General features: G+C 42.4%; 1 protein-coding gene across 1 annotated transcript in view; it reads left to right on the top strand.

The window, feature by feature from the left end:
• EVC (EvC ciliary complex subunit 1) overlaps nt 1-22,590 on the top strand; it is a 107,911-nt gene that overhangs the window by 17,744 nt on the left and 67,577 nt on the right. The window contains exons 3-5 of the mRNA XM_073648329.1: nt 4,295-4,378; nt 6,539-6,771; nt 18,142-18,226. Of these exons, the coding sequence (XP_073504430.1) occupies nt 4,295-4,378; nt 6,539-6,771; nt 18,142-18,226 (402 nt within the window). The remainder of the gene's footprint in view (nt 1-4,294; nt 4,379-6,538; nt 6,772-18,141; nt 18,227-22,590) is intronic.

Raw genomic sequence — 22,590 nt, 5'->3', positions numbered from 1 at the left:
GGGAGGGGCATGGCCACTTCTGCCCGTAATTTTGTACGCCAGAGTAGCATTTATGGTGTGGCACACAGAGGCACACGACACTGAAAACATACCCTAAATGCATTAAATGGAGTACACCTTCTAATAAATTTGGCACCTTGTACTCCAGCAAGACTGGAGTAGCGTGAGCATGCTCTGCACGAGTCCTAATGAGTCTGCCCCCTTGTACACAAACTATGGACGACTCCTGTGTATAGTGAATATATAAAAGTTTTTCGTTGTCCACTAGAGGGAGCTCCCTGCAGTAAATATTTTCTAGTGGCTGCTGCAGGAAGCTTTTGTGGCGCCCAGCTGCAAGCTTGGTACCACAGATCCTAGAAGGGTGCATTAATGGAATCCTCCACAAGAGGCCCCCATAAACATTCACACATCTCCACCTTCCACCTCAGACCAGCAGAGGGAGCCCGTTAGGGATATAAATAGGGAAGGTGGAGCTAGGCAGTTAGTTAGTCTGGAGTGCACAAAGCGTGAAAAGCTGTGTGTGAGGAGAAGCACGTGGGTTGCGGTGTAGGCAAGCTAGGCCTCCAGCGGTCCTGAAGCCCAGTCTAGACTCAGGAGCTCAAGTAAGTGAGCCCAAGGTGTGCCGACGCCTGTAAGAGTGGTGAAGAGCGGCAAGCTGCCATTAGTGTGAGTAGCCTAGTGAGGGCCCGAGCGTGGCCGAAGGCGAGTGGAAAGTGAGTAGCAGTGGGGGCAGAGGAGCTTACCCAGCTCACCCCGAAACATATACCGGACACCGGGTCCGAGCTTACTGGGATCTCTACGACCCAGTACGGCATAACCGGAATCCCTGGAGAACTGCAGGTCCCAGGTTCACCAGAGACCTGATACGTAACAGAGCCAGGAGACACATAGGCCCCGTAAGCAGGGAGCGTGCACTTCAAGAGAAGGCCCTACCACAACATCAGCCGGTGCAGGACAGAGATAAAGTTAGGCCTAGCTTCAGGCTGGTCAGAAACTTACTACGCAGAGGCAAGAAACAGGAGGCCCTACACCCGCTCATTAGGGAGGATCCTGATATGCACCCTTCACCCTACAGTGCTCCGGGATGTGCCTGAACTACCACCAGTAAAAGGTACTGAAGTGACTACCTTGTCCGTTCCTGTTCTTGCTCTGACCCAGCTGGGTCTCGCCTGTCCTGCATCCCCCTCTCCGTACGCTGCCCTGAGGCCTAGCTCCACCTGTGGGGAGCCATACCATCGAGCTGCCTTATCACCGGCCTCAGAGGACTGCTGCAGCGCTGGTGATTCTCACCAGAAACCACAGGTGGCGTCACGAACTTCCATAAATTTAACAAACAATCCCCTTTTAAAAGCTGATCCCAGGGTACGGGCCCGGGAGCCGACCACCGCGACATCCTCAAGGCCAGGCAAAGGCCCGGGTACCGAGTCGTCCCCATCCCCCTGGGCGTGTCACTTGAATTTTGTCATTTCTATCCTTGATCATTCATGGATAAAAATATTAACCTTTTGGCCACCAATGATGTTGACTTTAACCTCTAAAAATAATTACCGTAACTGCTAAACTTCTCGATGTAAAACTCTATGGTGCAGTGCAGTGAGTAAAATCAAGGATTGGATAGAGGGAAGTAGCCATTACTGTTGTGAGTACCGAAAAATATGAAAACTAAGTTAAAATGCATGTAATTGGGGCTCAAAATAATTTTTTGCAATTGTATTTCAGTAACAATTTTGCATCATTTGTCTTCTACAGCACTGTCTATTGCTGGCTGCAGAACGAGTTAACTGAGAATCCATCAGTGAGCTCAATATGACGATCCGAAAGGGAGTTTGCCTTTTATCTGTCTTTTTTTTAGCTCAACTCTCCTGATTTATGACTACAGACCCCTCAAAGTACTATGGGCCGAGTATCAGACGCCTACTGGTGCAAAATTTTTAATGAAACCCATTTGCAAAAATTATTTGTAGCCCCAAAGACATGTATTTAAGTAAAAAAAAAATAAATAAATATATATATATATATATATATATATATACAGTACAGACCAAAAGTTTGGACACATTTTCCCATTTAAAGATTTTTCTGTATTTTCATGACTATCAAAATTGTACATTCACACTGAAGGCATCAAAACTATGAATTAACACATGTGGAATTATATACTTAACAAAAAAGTGTGAAACAACTGAAAATATGTCTTATATTCTAGGTTCTTCAAAATAGCCACCTTTTGCTTTGATGACTGCTTTGCACACTCTTGGCATTCTCTTGATGAGCTTCTAGAGGTAGTCACCGGAAATGGTCTTCCAACAATCTTGAAGGAGTTCCCAGAGATGCTTAGCACTTGTTAGCCCTTTTGCCTTCACTCTGCGGTCCAGCTCACCCCAAACCATCTCGATTGGGTTCAGGTCTGGTGACTGTGGAGGCCAGGTCATCTGGCGTAGCACCCCATCACTCTCCTTCTTGGTCAAATAGCCCTTACACAGCCTGGAGGTGTGTTTGGGGTCATTGTCCTGTGGAAAAATAAATGATGGTCCAACTAAACGCAAACTGGATGGAATAGCATGCCGCTGCAAGATGCTGTGGTAGCCATGCTGGTTCAGTATGCCTTCAATTTTGAATAAATCCCCAACAGCGTCACCAGCAAAGCACCCCCACACCATCACACCTCCTCCTCCATGCTTCACGGTGGGAACCAGGCATGTAGAGTCCATCCGTTCACCTTTTCTGCGTCGCACAAAGACACGGTGGTTGGAACCAAAGATCTCAAATTTGGACTCATCAGACCAAAGCACAGATTTCCACTGGTCTAATGTCCATTCCTTGTGTTCTTTATCCCAAACAAGTCTCTTCTGCTTGTTGCCTGTCCTTAGCAGTGGTTTCCTAGCAGCTATTTTACCATGAAGGCCTGCTGCACAAAGTCTCCTTTTAACAGTTGTTGTAGAGATGTGTCTGCTGCTAGAACTCTGTGTGGCATTGACCTGGTCTCTAATCTGAGCTGCTGTTAATCTGCGATTTCTGAGGCTGGTGACTTGGATAAACTTATCCTCAGAAGCAGAGGTGACTCTTGGTCTTCCTTTCCTGGGGCCTTCCTCATGTGAGCCAGTTTCTTTGTAGCGCTTGATGGTTTTTGCAACTGCACTTGGGGACACTTTCAAAGTTTGCCCAATTTTTCGGACTGACTGACCTTCATTTCTTAAAGTAATGATGGGCACTCGTTTTTCTTTACTTAGAATTTGTATTATGGCAAGAAAAAAGCAGCTAACAGTCTATTCAGTAGGACTATCAGCTGTGTATCCACCAGACTTCTGCACAACACAACTGATGGTCCCAACCCCATTTATAAGGCAAGAAATCCCACTTATTAAACCTGACAGGACACACCTGTGAAGTGAAAACCATTTCCGGTGACTACCTCTTGAACCTCATCAAGAGAATGCCAAGAGTGTGCAAAGCAGTCATCAAAGCAAAAGGTGGCTTCTTTGAATAACCTAGAATATAAGACATATTTTCAGTTGTTTCACACCTTTTGTTAAGTATATAATTCCACATGTGTTAATTCATAGTTTTGATGCCTTCAGTGTGAATGTACAATTTCCATAGTCATGAAAATACAGAAAAATCTTTAAATGGGAAGGTGTGTCCAAACTTTTGGTCTGTACTGTATATATCTTTGCCAACTCCTTTAAGGATAAGACCCGGAGGATGAAAACTTATGCTTTGCCCCGTACATCTGTGCGAGTCCTCATATAAGATACCTGAGATATAGTCAGATTTGAATAATGCAAATTATCTTCTAGTTATATCTTCCAGAGAAAAACTGCAGACTGCCCACATGTATAAGGTTATAATAGCGTACAGCTTGCCATGTGCATACATTAGCGGTATTTAGAGTACCTTGTTGAGAAGCGGCCACATAAATCTTCCGCTAATGGTTAGCGCGGGGGATAATCAGACGCATAATAATTAATTGAGGAACAGCTTTCGTCAACTTAATGCCGTTCTGCTCTGTTAGGCTTTATTTGTGTGAATAATTGGATAATGCTTCATGGTTTATTTATCTTCCATTCCCACCGGTGCATTCACATATTTTATGCAGTCTCTAAAAATAACGACTATTTATATTCTTTTCTACTCTGAGATTGATTTTCTGTGTTGGGAAATAAATTGATGTGGTTGATGGTCTGAATATTGTTACCCAAATTCTCCTCCCATCCTCCCCCGTTGCCCTCCCATTACAGTTTTCCGAGGACTGGAAGTAACAGACTCTCCGTTCTTCTTCTTTTTTTTTTTACAGGAAGGTGACCGGCTGTCAAATAACGGAGTCACCGCTTTTGCATTAAAGGCCAAAGTTGTTTATCCAATAAATCAAAAATTTAGGGTAAGAATTCTTAACCCATGCTCGAGATAAGAGACGACCTCTGTCTATGGGATTCTATATTTTATTATATATATATATATATATATATATATATATATATATATATATATATATATATATAATATTTTATAATCCCCGACTAGTAAAGATACATATAAAGTGCACATTATTGCAGGGGACAATATACTATGGCGCTGCATTGATTTAATATTCAAAGCTATTCATATCTAACCTAATAGGAGTCACAAGAAAAGATGGCAGGGATCTTATATTTTGCATTTAAATTGACTATAGGGTTTTATTTGAGAAAAAAATAATTTTGATAGCTGCAATTCGCCATGTACTCTAGACAAATCTTAATCAGCTCTACATCCTTAAAGGGGCACTCCATGCATAATTTATATACTGTGTTACGTCTAATACAAAGCCTGTTGCGATTACAGGGATACCAAATATATTTACTTTTTACAGTGCATTAAAAATGTCATTATTGTAATTGTTTTTCATTATTTTTTAGTAATTTCTTAGAAAGGAAAAAATAACTGACTTTTATTTTACACCTAGAATACATGTATATAGAAATGCACTGCTATATACAGATGCATCTCTATATACCCATACCATTTGCTTGTACTTTAGGAGAAAGTAATACACATTCAATTAGAGGAAATTCTCCCATATTTGGGTTTTGTTCAAAATTTTACACATTTTACCTTCTGTGGCCTCTGTGTTGCACTGCTGCTTGCTGTGTACAGAATGAGTTGACTGAGAATCCATCAGTGAGCGCGATATGATGCTCTAAAGGCAGGTGCAGATAGCCGTAGATTCTCTCATCCGACATAATCAGGTCGTTTATGCAAATCACACTCCATCAATCTTTGATCAGAGTGTGAGAATAGCGTGATCCGATTCTATCGAATGAACAGAAGATGGGGAAAAAAAAAATCACCATCTTCTCCATTGTGTCAGTGTGCAGAAATTGGACTGCACTCAGATGTCATTCAAGTGCAGTCCAATGCTTCCTATGCGCTCAATAATATTGAATCATGCTGAGATTTTTCCCTTGGACAGACACTGTCCAAAGAAAAAAAAAGTCTGTCTTTTTTTTACCACTTCAAAGTTGAAAGCGCAGTGAAAGAAAAACCAAATGGTTCAAAATTTTTAATGAAACCCAATTGCAAAAAATGATTTTTAGTCCCAAAGACATGTACCGTATTAAAGTAAAAAAAAAAAAATTGCCTACTCTTTTATGGAGGAGTTGGCAACTAAGCACTTGGAAGATGAAAACTGGTGAAAATGAAAAGCTGAGAAGTCAGCTTACTTCTTTACTCTTCAAAAAGACCCAGCTGGAATAAATTGGATCTGATCAAGAGGATCAATAAAATGAAACATTTATACTTGTGGATTTTGGCCCCCATTCACACTGCAGCTCTCCTACAGCTGCCTCAGCAAAACTCTTCTTCCCATAATAATAGTCAGATTTCTCCCTTTCCCAGCATTGTTCTTCTTTTCTCCCTTGCACAAAATAATAATTTTTAATAAGAACCTAAAATGATTTAGATAAAAGGGCGACTTTATTAAAGGGAACCTGTCACATTGATCGTGGAGTCTGATCTACAGGCAGCGTTTGATAAAGCAGGAATAACTGAACAGATTGATGTATACGTAGTTTTGTGGGAAAAGATTCAGAATAACTTGCATTTTATTCATTCATATCTCTGCTCTTTTTTTTTTTTTTGGAGTCCAGTGGGCGGTCCTAATCAGTGAATGAAAGTTTGTTCTAAGTGTGCCTACGTACTGTGGTTTTGTGCTGATGAAGAAGTTTGAAACGCGTTGACCAAATTGATTCCTGTCTCTTCATCCTTTGAAGGCAGCGCAGTTTAACCCATTTGTTTCCAGTGCCTCTTGATTTCTACATACAGAGCTGTCATTCAAAAAGTAGGACCGCCCAGTGGACTCATCAGCTCAGAAGAGCAGAGATTTAAATGACTAAAATATTAAAAGTTGTACACCAGGATTTTTAAGCCTAGAAGCCCACCACACCTACAAGACCTCCATAATAATATTACTGTGCTTTATGATCCCTAAGTCCAATGGAAGAAATGATTGATGGAAGAGGTACGGTATTAACCCTTTATTCAGTTCTGTTTGTGCTTCCAGCCTCTTGCCGATGGAGCGTCCAATCCTTCGCTGCATGAGAACTATAAGAGGACTCGGTTACCCAACCAGATCTTTGAAGATTCTGCAGAGAGCAGTATGGAATCCATGAGTCAGGGAGAGAAGGAAGATGGGAGTTCTTCTACTACGATATACTCTAATACCAGCCTGGATCGATTCTACGAGAGAATGTTTCCTCGAGTCAACAGCTTCCCAGAAGTCCTGCAATGTAACGGGTAAAGATCGGTCTACATTTTAGCTTGAAGAAACAATTTTGCCTTTAAAGGCAACCTGTTTGGATGTGGAAGTAATGATAACCTAAAGAGATGAACTAGAGTATAAGTTTTTATACATGCAACGTGTAGGCGCATGTTCACACTGGCCACTAAAAAGACAAAACCTAAAATAGAAACAAAATGAGCAAATACCCTGCAGTAAATAAACAGCAATAGTTCATGAAAATAACATAGGTACTTACTAAATATTATTTTGATAAAAAAAAAATGTTAAAGCCTTCCCACCACGTCAAGGTGACCCTATTCGGAACGGTCCTAACTTCTAGTATTAAAACCTTACCATATGTCAAATTACGTAAATGTGAATAAGGGCCGAGCAGGACGGAGAACCTGATTAATGGACATCCAGCCATGGAAAGCTATATAAATGCAATATCCAACTCAAAGAAAAGGGAGGTCATGCTCTTATTTGCACAGAGTGCAAAAGCCTGAAACAAAAACTTACAGAAATGAACTGGAACATAAATTGGTATACATGCAACTTGTAGGCGCATGTTCAGACTGGACACTAAACAGACAGAACCTAAGATAAAAATTTAATTAACAAATACTCTGCAGTAAATAAACAGCAATAGTGCATGAAAATAACTTATGGTACTTAATAAACATTATTTTGAGAAAAAAAAATAAAATTATTAATACTAGAGGTTTGGACAGTCCCAAATAGGGTCACCTTGATGTGGTAGGACAGCTTTTAGTTTTTATTTGTTCAAAATAATGTTTACTAAGTACCCTATGTTATTTTCATGCACTATTGCTATTTATTTACTGCAGGATATTTGTTCATTTTGTTTTTAGCTTTGGTTTTATATGGAAGTAATGGTATGGCTGTATATGCTTTTACCCCCTATAAAAAGGATACCTTTTTTGTACAGATATGATGTGTCAGTCATAAATAATCTATCCTGGACGGTATAGAAAAATAAAGCTGGATGTGCACTGGGGGAGTGTCTGTGCAGGTGGAAGAGGCAGTTTAAGTGTATTGACACACCCCTACTGCACTTTCAGTCTACTTAGCATTTGGCTTCTACACTATATTTCTCACGGCTGGCACATTGGATCTCTACAAAAAAGGTATCAAAGGTACCTGTAAAGCTATACCACTACTTCCATATGTAAAAACATTGTGACAGGTTCCCTTTAAAGTGGGAATTCCACAAACAACGTTTATCACCCGTCCACATCCAGTATAGGTGATAACGTTTAAGATGTAAAATATATTGCCATTTTCCATTGTATTTTTCATTTTGTGGCAGTTTCACTTTTAGAATGGGGTGTTGGCGTCTTGGTCAGGAGCACAGATCCTGATTGGACCCCCCCAAAAATAAAAATGTTAAATATTCAGCAGAGTAATCAGATAAGGCAGAGGCATAAGCACAGTCATAGAAGGTCATACCTCCTAACTTTTTTAAAGACCGGTAGAGGGATATGTATTGCAGCACTTATATGGTGGTTTTGTCCATATTGAAGCCTGTTAGTGATCTCACCTACTATACCCCTATTGCCCTGATAGAGTATGATACCCTCAAAAATGCATTCGACACCCAGTATGATACCCCACAGTGAATTCCTCCACAATACTCTTCCACCCGCTCAGTAAGATGACCCCACATTGACCTCAGCAAAGTATGATGCCCCCATACTGTAGTTTTCCAACATGGTATGATGCTGCCATAGTTACCCCAACACAGTATGATAACCCCCACATTTCTCACAAAACTGTATGATGACACTACAGTTACCCCGCATAGTATGATGCCCCCACAGTGATCGTCTTCCCACACTATGATGCAGCCACAGTTCTTGACTCACATAATGAGCCCCTACAGTGACTCCCTCCCACAGTATGATGCCCACATAGTGCCCACAAAACTGTAGGATGTCCACAAAGTTCCCCACACATAGTATGATGTCTCTACAGTGTCAACCTTCCTTGATGGCCCCACACTTCCCCCACAGTGACTCTCTCCCACAATATGATGCCTCCACAGCACCTCAGAGTATGAGCCCCCACAGTATGATGGCCCCCTACAGTTGCACCACACATTATAATAACACACCCAGGGTTGTGGAGTCGGTAAGCCAAACCACCAACTCCGACTCATCAATTTCCCTGACTCCACGACTCCGACTCTGCCTACTGAGCGTGTACATAAAGAGCCGCACAGATTAATCTCAACTAAAAGCCAAGATCCTTAGGTCAGGAACAGAACAGACATTAATAGGACATTTCATAACTTTCCCCAATTCTTATGAAAACATTTACAGCACATCCTGCATTGTACATCAGTCTAAAATGGACACCGACTCCAACTCCACAGCCCTGAACACACCAAAGTCCACCCACACAGTATAATGCCCTCAAAGCCCCCCACACACAGTTTGATGTGATTATAGCCCCAACACAGTATTATGCCTCCCCTCCACATTATGAGGCCCCATGATCCCCCCCCCCTCACTCGTGCTGACTGATAAAATAGAAAATAACTACCCACCTTGCTCTGTTCCCCCATTGGCTGCTCCACTGTGTGCGGTGGGACAACTGATGCTCTGTGCAGCAGACGTGATCTAGTGACATCATCACACCTGCTGCACTTAGACTCAGTCACATCGGCTGGATGGTGGAGGAGGGAGCTGACACCTCCCTGTTCCACCTTTGCATTCAACTGTATCTGCATCCGGGCCACCACCCCGACTCACAGGCCCCATAGCGGCTGCTTGGTTTGCCACTATTAGTGATACGCCATTGCTCTGGGCACACATTGTATGTCTTATGACAATGTTGTGATGAACCCTGGGCTTTTTTGGAGTCTCTCAGTTCAGGCTCCCTATCACTAGCTGAACTTTGCTGTGACCTAAAAGTGTTATGAGCAGTTATGGGTCGGAAATCCCTAGGAACAGACAAGAAAAGGGAGTGTGGCAGGGAATTGAGAATTAACTTGCTCTTTAAGTAAGTATTGTGCCTTTAAGTACTTTAAAAGCAAGATTAAAGGGGTATTCCCATCTCCAATATCCTATCCTAATATGTAGAAGGTGTAATAATAATGATATTACCAAAAGCCTCCAATTAGAAATGTAGTATAGTACTTCTGATTCTCTATGTTGCTTTCCCCATGTACAAACATTGCAGTAGGTTAGATATCCATGGTTACGACCACTAGCAACTAGCTAACTGTCACTAAGAGTGGTCGTAACCATGGATTCCTAAGCTACTACAATGCCCTGCACATGAGGTAAGTGACACAGAGAATCAGAAGAACTATACTACATTTCCAATTGGAGGCATTTGCTAATATTATTATTACACCTACTACATATTGGAATAGGATCTTCGAGATGGAAATACCCCTTTATGTTTGGAGTTTGAGTTTCTGTTATCTGAGAATGATCATTGTGCCATTCCCCTTACAGTTGGTTAATACCGCACCTCTTACCTAAACCTTATCGCCACACCTTACATACAGGCAGCTCACACAGACCGGGGGTGGCATTATGTGGGATGGATTGGTGATGACTGTTGGCTCAGTGGTAAAGGATCCTTCTTTAGATGCAAAGTGGTTGGAATAACATGGTGATTAGGTGTCACATTTATTTATTAACAAGGATGTAAAATCTCCCGTACATTTATGGCATCTCCTGTGGCTCTGCCATAAATGTACCACATGGAATTTAACAGTAACATGATATTGGTGACCTAACCTTAAGGCTATGTGCCCACTATGCAGAAATGCTCTGTATTTTTCTTGGGCGTTTCTGCATCTCCCTGGCAGAAAAAACGCATGCGGATTGTACATGCGGATTGTACATGCGTTTTCCTGCCAGGGACATGCAGAAGTGAAGCGTTCTTCACATGCATTTCCGCATGCGAGTTGTCAAGCGCTTTTCCAAGCGATTTTAGCATCACTTGGAAAGTGCTTGACAACTTGGTGACACTGTATAAATCCATGCAACCGGCATATATAGTGTGTCCAAGTTACGATGCTGAAAATGCAGCATCAATAGTAAAAAAAAAAAAGAATAAAATGGTGAAAAATAAAAAAAAACATTATACTCATCTTCCGATGGCCCCCGGTCTCCTTCTCCGGTGTCCCCGGTGGCTCGCGGTGGTGTAAAAGGACCTTCCAAAACGTCATTTAGTCATGTGACAGGTCAAGCGACCGACGTCATCAGCGGTCGTGTGACCTGTCACATGACTAAATGACGTCATGGAAGATCCTTTGATCACCGCGAGCAGCCGAAGACACCGGACACACCGTACAAGAGACCGGGGGACATCGGAAGGTAAGTATAATGTTTTTTTTTATTTTAATTCTTTTTTAACTACAGGTACTATGGTACCCGGGTCTGGAGGAGAGTCTCCTCTTCTCCAGACCCGGCCACCAACCGCACATTGAAACGCGTAATATCCACATGACTACATGTATACATGCGGATATTATGCGGTTCAAAGCAAGTCAATGGCGGAGATTACACCGTGATTCTGCAAAATGAATGGTAGTGCTGTGGATTTTTCCGCAATGATAATATTCAGCGGAAATTTCCGCAGCATGTGCACAGCACATGCGGATTATCATTGGGGACCATGGCAGGCCTTCTACCAGGGTTTTTTTAAGCGTTTCCGCGGCGGAATTGCCGATGCAGAAACGCTTAAAAAACGCATAGTGGGCACACAGCCTAAAGGGGTTTTCCCACGAACAAAAGCTAATTTTAATCAATAGATCTTGGAATAATAATAAGTTCCACAATTGGATGTGTTTATATAAAATGTTCCTGTGCTGAGATAATCTTATAAATGTGCCCCTGCTGTGTACTGTGTAATGGCTGTGTGTGACCGTGCAGGAACATGGTCTGATCATACCACAGCTCCTGGGCAGGGGGGGAAGCAAAAGTGTATACAGACAGGACAGCAGGGGATCACAGCTGGTTCTTTCTTTGAAGTAAAACATTGTTTAAAAACAGGCAGGGAAATGTTTTACTTCACAGAAAGAATCATCTGTGATCCCGTCTTGTAATGTCTGTATACTCTTTTGCTTCTCCCCCCTGCCCAGGAGCTGTGGTATGATCAGACCATGTTCCTGCACGGTCAGACACAGCCATTACACAGTACACAGCAGGGGCACATTTATAAGATTATCTCAGCACAGGAACATTTTATTTAAACACATCCAATTGTGGAAGTCATTATCATTCCAAGATCTATTGATTAAAATCAACTTTCATTTGTGGGAAAACCCCAATAATCAATATCGGTAAGGATCCGACACCCAGCAGCACCCCCAGTGATCAGCTGTTATCAGCATCGGATGGATGTAAATAGTGAACAGAGCCGCTCTGCGCAGTCTCACCAGTATGAGATCTGCACATCAGGCACAGTGCAGCTCCTTAAAGTGGCCAATGCTGATAACAACTGGTCAGTGGGGGTGCTGGGTGTCCCCAGGATAGGTCATCAGTATCATATGACCAGAGAACCCCTTTAAGTGGTGGCTGCTGCACAGACCTCATCCTGTTTGCAATTGTCCAAACTTTGTATGGTTTAGTTTCAACCACAGATTTTATATTTTAGAAAGGGTTAACAAGAACAAGAACGGTGCAACACAAGGCAATTGTTTTCGTTGCTTATGCCAAGGTAGCAGATCCATTGCTGGGTGTATCTCCTGCTGTCGTTACTTGCATAGTGATCTGTCATCGGTAGCATTAGACAATAAGGGCACCGACATAAGTCTTTGGATTGTTACTGTATTTATTCATGGTCTGTATGTAACGCACCATCAACCATATAATAAAGAAACGTAATAACCGGAGGCAATATACGACGGTCTTAATGAAGTGGCATTTTGTAGTAGGATGCGCTGAATTCATTAAGAGTCGCTCATCACTTAATGAATTTGGCACGCGTTATCAGTGGCGAGAGTCTCGCCCAGAAATGTTACTCCGATCCGTCCTGGCATGTCCACTTTGGTGGAGCTGGCCAGGATTGGAGTAAAAACAGCAGAAGTCGCGAAAAATTTTGTGCAGCTTTCAGTTGTGCAAAAAAAAATAAAAAATTTTGCAACTTTTCAATGTGTCATACGCCAATTTTTGGGTGTAAACAGTGATGTATTGGACCCATACTCCCCGGTCGACTTTTCAAAGTATGTTTTATCTCTGAAATCCTACAGCGTTTTAGACTAAAACTTGTATGGCGCTGATCTCTCAGCCAGTATCTGATTCATGCTGCCTGTGGTTCAACAGGTTTCTTTAAAAGGAGTGTTGTTATCACGCTGGCATGCTGTATTTGTTTTGGACAGACCTACGGAGCCCTGTGTTACTCAAGCTAATATGATTAATACTTTTGTATGTAAGGTGCTCCGAGCGGTAGTCATGGTCGAGGGGCTGCCTCACGTCACCCTGGCTCCTCACAAATAAAACGTGCCCCAGTCTGTATGTGCTGTGTGTGTGGTGCAGAACACTCGTTTCGGCCGCAGGCGTCTGCTGTCTCCACGATGATGAAAGATGATTGCAGTGCCCGTAAAGGAGTCACTTGAGCTAGACTCCCCCTCCCAATTCTCTCTTGGGAGTACTGGGCTCGGTGGCTTGGACGTGTCACTTGCCTGGGCCTTGGCCGCCGCCTGCTGGATGACTGGGTTTTGTGGCCTGGGGGTGGTGGCTTTCGCCTTAGCCGCAGCTGCCACCTGTGGCCGTATGGTTTCCTGAACCTCCGCTGCTTGCCTATCCTCTTCTGGAGAGACCAGGGTGATCGCCACCACATACCACCCCTTAGGCCCATCTTCTGTCACAAAGGTGACCCAATCCCAATGCTGTGGGGTCTGCTGAAACTGCATATATCCAGTCCCCGTCTCACGGATAAATCCGTGCTCCTTAATCTGGTTAAAACATTGGATGAGGTTGCGGCTCATATGGCTGGCATCCTCTCCTCCTCTGGGATGCTGCAGGAAGAAACCCATCTCTCCCGCCGTTTATTCCTGTCAACTATCCCCGCTATCCACCTCACCTCTACGGGGCTGTTTTTCCAGCATTCCTCACATGTATTAAAGCTGTCAAACAGTCGCAAATCATGTTCACGGAGCGACAAAAACTTAACGCCCGAGCACGATGAAGATAATAGGTGCTCGCCCGACCATGCTCGTAAATCTCGAGCAACGAGCATGCTCGCTCATCACTAATCCCTACGCTTACTTGCTCCTTCAGCCCCAGGGATTTTGTCGTTCGGCTCCGCAGTACCCACAAGATGTCGCATTTCCCTGTCTGTCTTCCACTGTATGGAAGAATGGTCAGCGCGGTCCATAGCCACTGAAATGAGCCTTAGGCTCCGGACAATCCAGGAATGTCTGCAGGAAGTTCCACAGGATCCCATCCTGCCAGAACATTTGGTACTTTTCGTGCCTCCAGCCCACTGCTCGTGAACTTAATCTCCTTCTCTCTAATATTGAACACTATATCTCTATCTGAATATATCAGGAAATGCCTCCCCTTTTTTCTTGAATATCCCCTCCCATGCTAGACTGGTCCCAAACATTTAACTGTATCCTAACCTACTCTGTCTGCTCCAGCAATCTGTTGTTGTGGAAACGTAAACTTTCACCTACTTAACTAATATGCCCACCACTGCATATCTTCCTTCCTAGCCTAACTTCTAAGCCCTATGCTAAACCTTATGTCCTAAATCTAACTCTATACTTTCCCTACGCACTACACATTACTCACATTATACCTTGTTTACATAACATTACAAGAACCGCATCAATTAGTACCTATAAGATTCAATGGAATTTCACATATTACACCACTCATAAAAATACAATAAAACCACATGTCCTAACACACATTTTACCATAGTTGTCTTTAGGAGGAAAGTCAAATGATAGTCCCTGTCACACCCTTACATGTAGCTCAGTGATTGAAGGAGAGACGTTTGTACTTGTTTCTGAGATGCTCTTTGGCTTTTTTGGCCACTCCTGGGAAGGTTCTCACTATTCCTTATGTCCTCTCCTTTAAGAGATATTAGCACAGTAATGAAATCTGATGATGTCGGTGAATGCCAATACTCTTGCCCAGCATTTCACCTGACTCTTAAGCTCGTGCACATGATGTATTATCTTGGACGAGTGCTTTCTGTAATTTTTAGTGATAGCGCTCTTATCTAGGATATTCTATGGGGCTTTGCATATGTCCGTGTATTTTTCCTCTGACCAAGTCTATGGGTCCGTGAAAAACATTGGACCGCACACGGGTAACAGTGCGAGTGCGGTCTGATTTTCACAGACCCGAAGAATGGAGAAGGTGGAGAAACTTTTTTTTTTTCTTTCCATGTTATAATAATCAGACCATTATTCTCGGATGTGGAGAAAATGGTCGTATGCACCTACCCGCTCTGTAACTGCTGTAGCCTTGAGGTTTTAAATAAAACTGTGGTCATTGGAGTATGTGCACTTGACATTTTCTTCCGGAGGGGTTTCCGTAACCCATCTGAAAAGGCGCTATGTAAACACTATAAAGACAAAACCTAAGATAGAAACAAAATGAGCATATACCCTGCTGTATGTAAAAAGCAATAGTGCATATAAATAACACAGGGTACTTAGCAAACAGTGTTTTTGATTCAAAAAATTGTAAAAGCCATCCCACCAGCGTCAAAGTGTACCCAAATCGGGACGGTCGTGACCTCTAGTATTAAAACCTTACCATGTGTCATGGTGAGACGTCAGTGTAAATAAGGGCCAAGCAGGACCAGGGCCAAACTATGGACACCCAGCCATAGAAGGCTATATAAGGCCTCTTTCACACGTCCTAATATTTCCAGTACTGGAAAAAACAGTACAGGAGATGTCCGTGTGTACCTCTGTGGCAACCATGTGGCGCATGAGTATCACACATACCGGCGCCTGGGAATCAGCAGTACAGTTAGCGCTGTTCCCTGAAGGAATCTCTCATCATTGTCCCCTACTTGCGCAGTGATCAGAGCGAACAAGGGACAATGTTGAGAGTTGTATTTTCCGCCTCTGTCTCCAACAAGTGTAAAAATAAGAATAAAATGAAAAACACAATATACTCACCTACACACCTAATTCCCTGATGCCATTGTCCCCTGTAAACAAACCCAAAAAAAAGAACAATATCCCTCACCTGTCCGAAGATGAAATAATCCAGTGTCCCACGCCATAATCCATCTGTGCGACATTTCTTCATCAGGGTGTGCGGTAGCTTGAGGCGACTGCACACGCTGAGGAGCAGGGGAGAATGTCTTGCAGCAAGCAAGCCCCTGAAATGCACTGAGCAGTGTCCTGTCACTCACTGAAATCAGCACAGTTCAGGGACCCTCTCGCTTTTTTATTTTTGCTTTGTTTACAGGGGACAATGGCTTCAGGGAATTAGGTGTAAAGGTGAGTATAATGTGTTTTTTATTTTATTCTTATTTTTACACTTTTTGTAGAAAGCGGCAGCTGAATACTACTCTCAACATTGTCACTTGCTTGCGCTGTTCACAGCGCAAGCAGGGAACAATGATGAGACTTGCCTTCAGCACCCACCGCCTGTGAACAGCTCTAACTGTACCGCTGTTTCCCAGGCACCTGTACGTGTCACACTGATGACACATGGAAGTCATCCGTGTGTCATCAGTATACATGTGTGTGGGACATTTTGCGCCCCGTGCGGCATGCAAAAAATGGACATGTCTTTGTGTTTTGCCCATGGACACAGTCCGTGGAACCAAACTGACATCTGTTCAGACCCATTCATTTGGATGGGTCTACGCATGTAAGTGTCTCCAGTACGTGTGAAAACTGTCATCACACGTACCAGAGACACTGACATCTGAAAGAGCCCTTAAGATAATGTCCAGCTCAAAGAAAGCGAGACCACACCCTTGTTTGCACAGAGTGTAAGAAACTAAAGCAAAACCAAAAGTGAAAGAACATTTGCATTACTTTGTAGGAATCTTTTGAGCTTCTTTTAATCGCTTCAGGTTTCAAAGACGCGAAAGATGTAACCTGACCGTTCTTCAGAAGGCCTCCAAGCCGCTCAATAGTTCATACAATAGAAGTTAAAAAAAAGAAACACGCTCGCAGCCAAAAACATTATAAAAAGTGCTCAGAAATTAACCAGAAATACACTTCAGTACAAAAGATGCCGGCATGTTCTGACACATCTTCCTGGAAAACCTGGTGGATTCTCATATGTCTAAAAGACATAATGTGCACATACCCTTAGCTGTCATATGTGTACATGACGAATAACACTATCTCTATGATATACTGCATTTTTTAGCAATTTCTTGCCATAGGCAATAGGTATAATGTGATCCCTCAGAGAAATAGGTGCAATGTGATCCCTCAGAGAAATAGGTGCAATGTGATCCCTCAGAGAAATAGGTGCAATGTGATCCCTCAGAGAAATAGGTGCAATGTGATCCCTCAGAGAAATAGGTGCAATGTGATCCCTCCGAGAAATAGGTGCAATGTGATTTCTCACAGCAATAGAGCAATAGGTGCAATGTGATCCCTCACAGCAGTAGGTGCAATGTGATCCCTCAGAGAAATAGGTGCAATATGATCCCTCACAGCAATAGGTGCAATGTGATTTCTCACAGCAATAGAGCAATAGGTGCAATGTGATCCCTCACAGCAGTAGGTGCAATGTGATCCCTCAGAGAAATAGGTGCAATATGATCCCTCACAGCAATAGGTGCAATGTGATTTCTCACAGCAATAGAGCAATATGTGCAATGTGATCCCTCACAGCAGTAGGTGCAGTGTGATCCCTCACAGCAGTAGGTGCAGTGTGATCCCTCACAGCAGTAGGTGCAATTTGATCCCTCACAGCAGTAGGTGCAATGTGATCCCTCACAGCAGCAGGTGCAATGTGATCCCTCACAGCAGCAGGTGCAATGTGATCCCTCACAGCAGCAGGTGCAATGTGATCCCTCACAGCAGTAGGTGCAATGTGATCCCTCACAGCAGTAGGTGCAATGTGATCCCTCACAGCAATAGGTGCAATGTAATCCCTCACAGTAGACCGAACTGTAGACAGATTTGAGCAGTGTTAAGCCACATGCACACATTGAGTATTTGGTGAGCCAAAACTCCCCAAATTCTCAACATGTGCACGTGACCTAAGAGTAAATCACCAGTGCTGAGTGACTGAGAAGTGGGGAAAGAAGGATTTTAAAACAATTATATAACATTTATTACAAGTTTTCTGTATTTCAGGTCACTTTTGCTAGTGAGTAACGGACCTAGCACTTTGTCATGGAGATTTTTACCCAAAGCCTAAGTTCTTATTGTCCCTTTCTTCTTTGTGTTCTTCTTTCAGATGTGATGTTAAGCTGTGTCTGTACAGTTTGTGTTTGCAAAACTTACCTCTCCTGGATACTGAACTTAGACAAGAGCAATATACGGTGAGTGTGATAGAACAACGAGTCTCGCTCAGGTGCAGTATCTGTAATATCTTGTAAGGAACTGTAGAGGTCCTCAAGTATGGTATACGGAAGAGAAAAGGGCATAGGGCAAACAAAGACCATGCACTCCCAAATGTAATGCAAAATATCAAAAAGTTTTTAATAATAATACAACAACACACAAACAACCAAGTTTTTTTTAAAAACGCTTAAAACACAACCTGTGTAGAAAATATTCAGATACAAGAGGTATGGGAAAATAACCCAGCAATGCAGAAAACCTCTAAACTTTGTAGGTACTGTGAAAAGTCAAGTATTTATTGAGTCCAGATAGAAAACAATACCTTAGGTCACTGACCACTGGATCAATATATTAATAAACAATCAATATTTGCGGTAAAAACGTGATCTTGGCAGGTGAAAGCATTATATATAGGATCAATGCATATAGTTACCTACAAAGTGAGTGGACCCAACGCGTATCGCTGCTCACCAGCAGCTTCGTCAGGGGTAATGAGGTAGTGTGTTGCTCATGTTTAAATACCCAGGATCAAAGGAGCATGTGACCATTGTCAGGGGTAATGAATGAGAGGGAGAAGGCAAGCATTTGCAGTCCTGGTACAGGTAAACGTACCAGGACACAAACCACACAGTATAGATACACCGCCATAAAGGCAGCAGCGGTGTGAATAAACCGCCATAGAAATAGCAACCGGAAGTGCCATGCGTTCCGCCGTGTATCGCGGTGGAACGTAAAAGGTAGCCGCTAGCCGCAGCGAAGCGCAAGCCAAGCGGCATGATAAGGAGCACCGCGGTTCAGTATAATGGAGAAGAAAAAGGAAAAGAGAGGGGGATGGCGCGTCCGCCAGATAAGCAAAGAATGTGTATACATGGCATTTATAAAGTAGAAGAAAAAAAAAAAACATCCCTGCAAAAAATAAGGAATAAAAATAAGAAAATCAAAAATAAACAATGAAAAATCATGTAAAAATAAAATAAATGACAAAGGAAGAAATGTGATGAAACATAAAACACATACAAAAAAACAATACAAGAAATAAAAAATATATAAAGAAACACACCCATAGTGTGAGTATAAATGAATTCCCCAAAAGAGAAAAACTCATCAACACAAACATACAACAAGTGTATACCTACCATCGGGAACCAAAAAGAAATTAAAACTCAATCAACTGATTTGATAAATCAGACGCAACAGAAGGGGGTTAGACTGTCAAGAAAAATATATATTAAACAAAAACAAACAAAAAAAAAACCTCTGAAAAAAACTCCCTTTTTTTTTTTTTTTTTCTTTTTCCCCCTTTTCATCCTTTTCTCTCTTTTTTTTCTCCTTCCCTTTTCCTTTCCCTTTGAAAAGCTACCATTTAGCAAACAAGTAATGTATATAGAATACATGAAAAAAGATAAATGGTCAAATAGCCCAAGAAGGAAACCAGAGAACATCTAATTAAGATACCCCGTAAATGACAGGTCCTCATTGATTCCCTTAGGGGCAACGGAATCAAGCGAGAAAATCCATCTGGACTCCAATCTCAACAGATCATTAGTATAATCCATTTTACGGAAGTTGGGCTGGATTTTCTGCAGACCTATTGCATGAAGATGTTTAGGATTAGCCGAATGAAAGTGCAAAAAATGTGATGCTACAGACGTGATTATCCGACCTTTTCTTAGATCTTGCTCCGCCAGATTAATATTAGAAATATGTTGTTCTACCCTTTTCCGTAGCTGTTGGGAAGTTTGCCCCACATATATCTTGGGACAGGAACATCTCAAAGCATAAATTACATTCGATGTTCTACAGTTGATATAATCCCTCAGGGGATACTGTTGATTGTCCCCTGGGTTTGTCAGAGTGGGTCCTGGCAAGATATGTGGACACACAGAGCAATCACCACATGGAAAGGTACCCCTAAGACATGTCCCTCCAGAAGTGTTATATGTGAGGCGTGTGTAGTGGCTCCTTACAAGTTTGTCCCTAAGACTGGGCGCACGTCTAGCCGTCAAAAGTGGTCGCTCAGGTATCAAACCTGATACGCATTTATCTGTTCTCAGGATATCCCAGTGTCTACAAAAAAGTTTATTAAGTTGACTCCATTGGTTATTAAACTGTGTGATGAATCTGATTTGATTATCGTCTGATTTAACATGGGACTGCAACAAAGTTTCACGAGGTTTAGCCAAGATCTTCTGATGAGCCCTAGAGACCATGGCCTTGGGGTAACCCCGTAGACGGAATCTCATGGACAAGTCTCTGGCCTCATTTCTATAATCATCATGGATGGTGCAGTTCCTCTTGATCCTTGAAAATTGTCCAATAGGTATCCCATTCTTTAGGCTCCGAGGATGGAAGCTATTATAGTGTAGGAGACTGTTGGTTGCCGTCACTTTTCCATACAGTTTAGTCGTAAGAAAGTTGTCCTTTACTTTAATCTCCAAATCTAAAAAGTTGACTGAAACAGAGGATATTTGATAAGTCAAATGAATATTTAAATTATTATTATTTAACTCCTCAATGAATGTCAGTGCTTCCAGCTCAGTGACGGTCAAGGATGTCATCTATGAACCGAAGCCATCTAAAAATATATTTACGAAAACCCATCGAGGGGTACACGTGCTCGCCCTCCCACCAACCCATGAAGAGGTTGGCAAAGGAAGGCGCACAACGTGCACCCATCGCGGTACCAGACACCTGACGGTAAAAATTGTAGTCGAAGACAAAATAATTTTGTGTTGGTACAAAATTCAAGAGATCAACAATGAAAAGACTATGTGCATGATTACCTCCATAGGTGGAGTTAAAAAAGTGTAGCACTGCTGTTAGTCCATCCTGATGTCTAATATTCGAGTAAAGGGATTCCACGTCTATGGTTATCAAGAATACCTGGTTGGGCAGGGTAAGACAGTCCAGGATCTGGATCAAGTGCGATGAGTCTCTAAGATAAGATGGTAGATTAGATACAAACGGTTGCAAGAAGTAGTCCACATAGATACACGCCCTCTCACTCACACTGCCGATACCAGCTATGATAGGCCTTCCTGGGGGACATTCCAAGTTCTTGTGGACTTTTGGCAAGTTATAAAAAGTAGGTACAATAGGTTTTTTCACAAACATATATTCCTTTTCTTGCTTAGTAATAATACCCACACTAAGTGCCCTCAACAGTAAATTTTCCAATTTAGATGAAAAGACCAGTGTGGGATCAGAGGGAAGTTTGTGATAATAATTGGAATTGTTCAATTGCCTGGAATAAGCAGAATTTGACTATTTTTCCACATATGGTTTCAGTGGAGGATAATGATTTTAATGCCCTTGCACGGGATTTAACAGATACACATAAGTCAATCACTAGGATTTGGTGGAACATCTCCAGCCTGGAGGAATACCAGAGATTATCTATTGTACCACGGCGATTACGGGTCCAAATTTTCCCAGCGTGGGAGGCGTCTCCTAATTTTAAATCTGCATGGGAGACTGGCCTAACACAATGCTCCAATAGCTTGATTAAATTGCTATTGCAACATGATAGGGAGCTATTTCAAACATTGAAAACCCGCATTAAGGGGCTTGAGAATCAAATGGCCAAATACGATCTGGCTAAGCTGGTATTGCCATTCCTAAGGGAATTCCTAACCTAAGGGAGATTATAGACCGCCTTGATAAAGATATCATGGATAGAAAGAGGAGTAAACTTACCTGTGATAACAGTGATTATGACAAGAGCCTGGTATTTAAGTGGAGACATAGGGGTAATCCTCGAGTTCCAACATCGGGGAGATACAATGAAACACCTTCAACAACTATTATGGGCAATAGTGATTTTTTAAGCTCGGAAACGAGCGATACCGACGGAGGACGAGACGCGGTAGACGCAAACAGAAAACCAGGTCTCAAGCACAAAAAAGTGACAACTACCAGAACGAACAGGAGGAGACACAAATACTAGACCCCGTTAATTCTCCGCTTCATATTATCAACCTTACCTCGCATGTCCTTACCTCTTCTGAAAGTCCAGTACTACAAAAAGGGCTCACTTTTTCTCCTATGGCTCCTGTTGACAAATTTACCCTACTGAAAGACTTGTACTTATTTTGTAGGAAGATTATTTTCAAGGTGATTTACAGCAAACCTGATCTGGCGGCTGGCCTGTCTTCTCCTACTGATAGACAGGTTTTGTCGGATTTATTGGGGCTTCTGCAGGAGAACCAGTCACACTCAGGTAGGCAAAAGTTTCCACACCGGCTGCCTTCCAGGGTGTTACCGGCTTTATCCATGGTTCCCGCAGTCTCTACGTTTTTTGAAGTTATGAAAAACGAGATTAAGGGACTCCCCGCCAATGTTA

The sequence above is a fragment of the Phyllobates terribilis genome, unplaced genomic scaffold (assembly GCF_046119375.1).
Source record: "Phyllobates terribilis strain yellow unplaced genomic scaffold, ASM4611937v1 Scaffold_1__5_contigs__length_1240528914, whole genome shotgun sequence".
NCBI classification, from domain to species: domain Eukaryota; kingdom Metazoa; phylum Chordata; class Amphibia; order Anura; family Dendrobatidae; genus Phyllobates; species Phyllobates terribilis.
The sequence above is the reverse complement of the archived record's forward strand: the minus strand, read 5'-3'. Positions and strand labels throughout refer to the sequence as shown.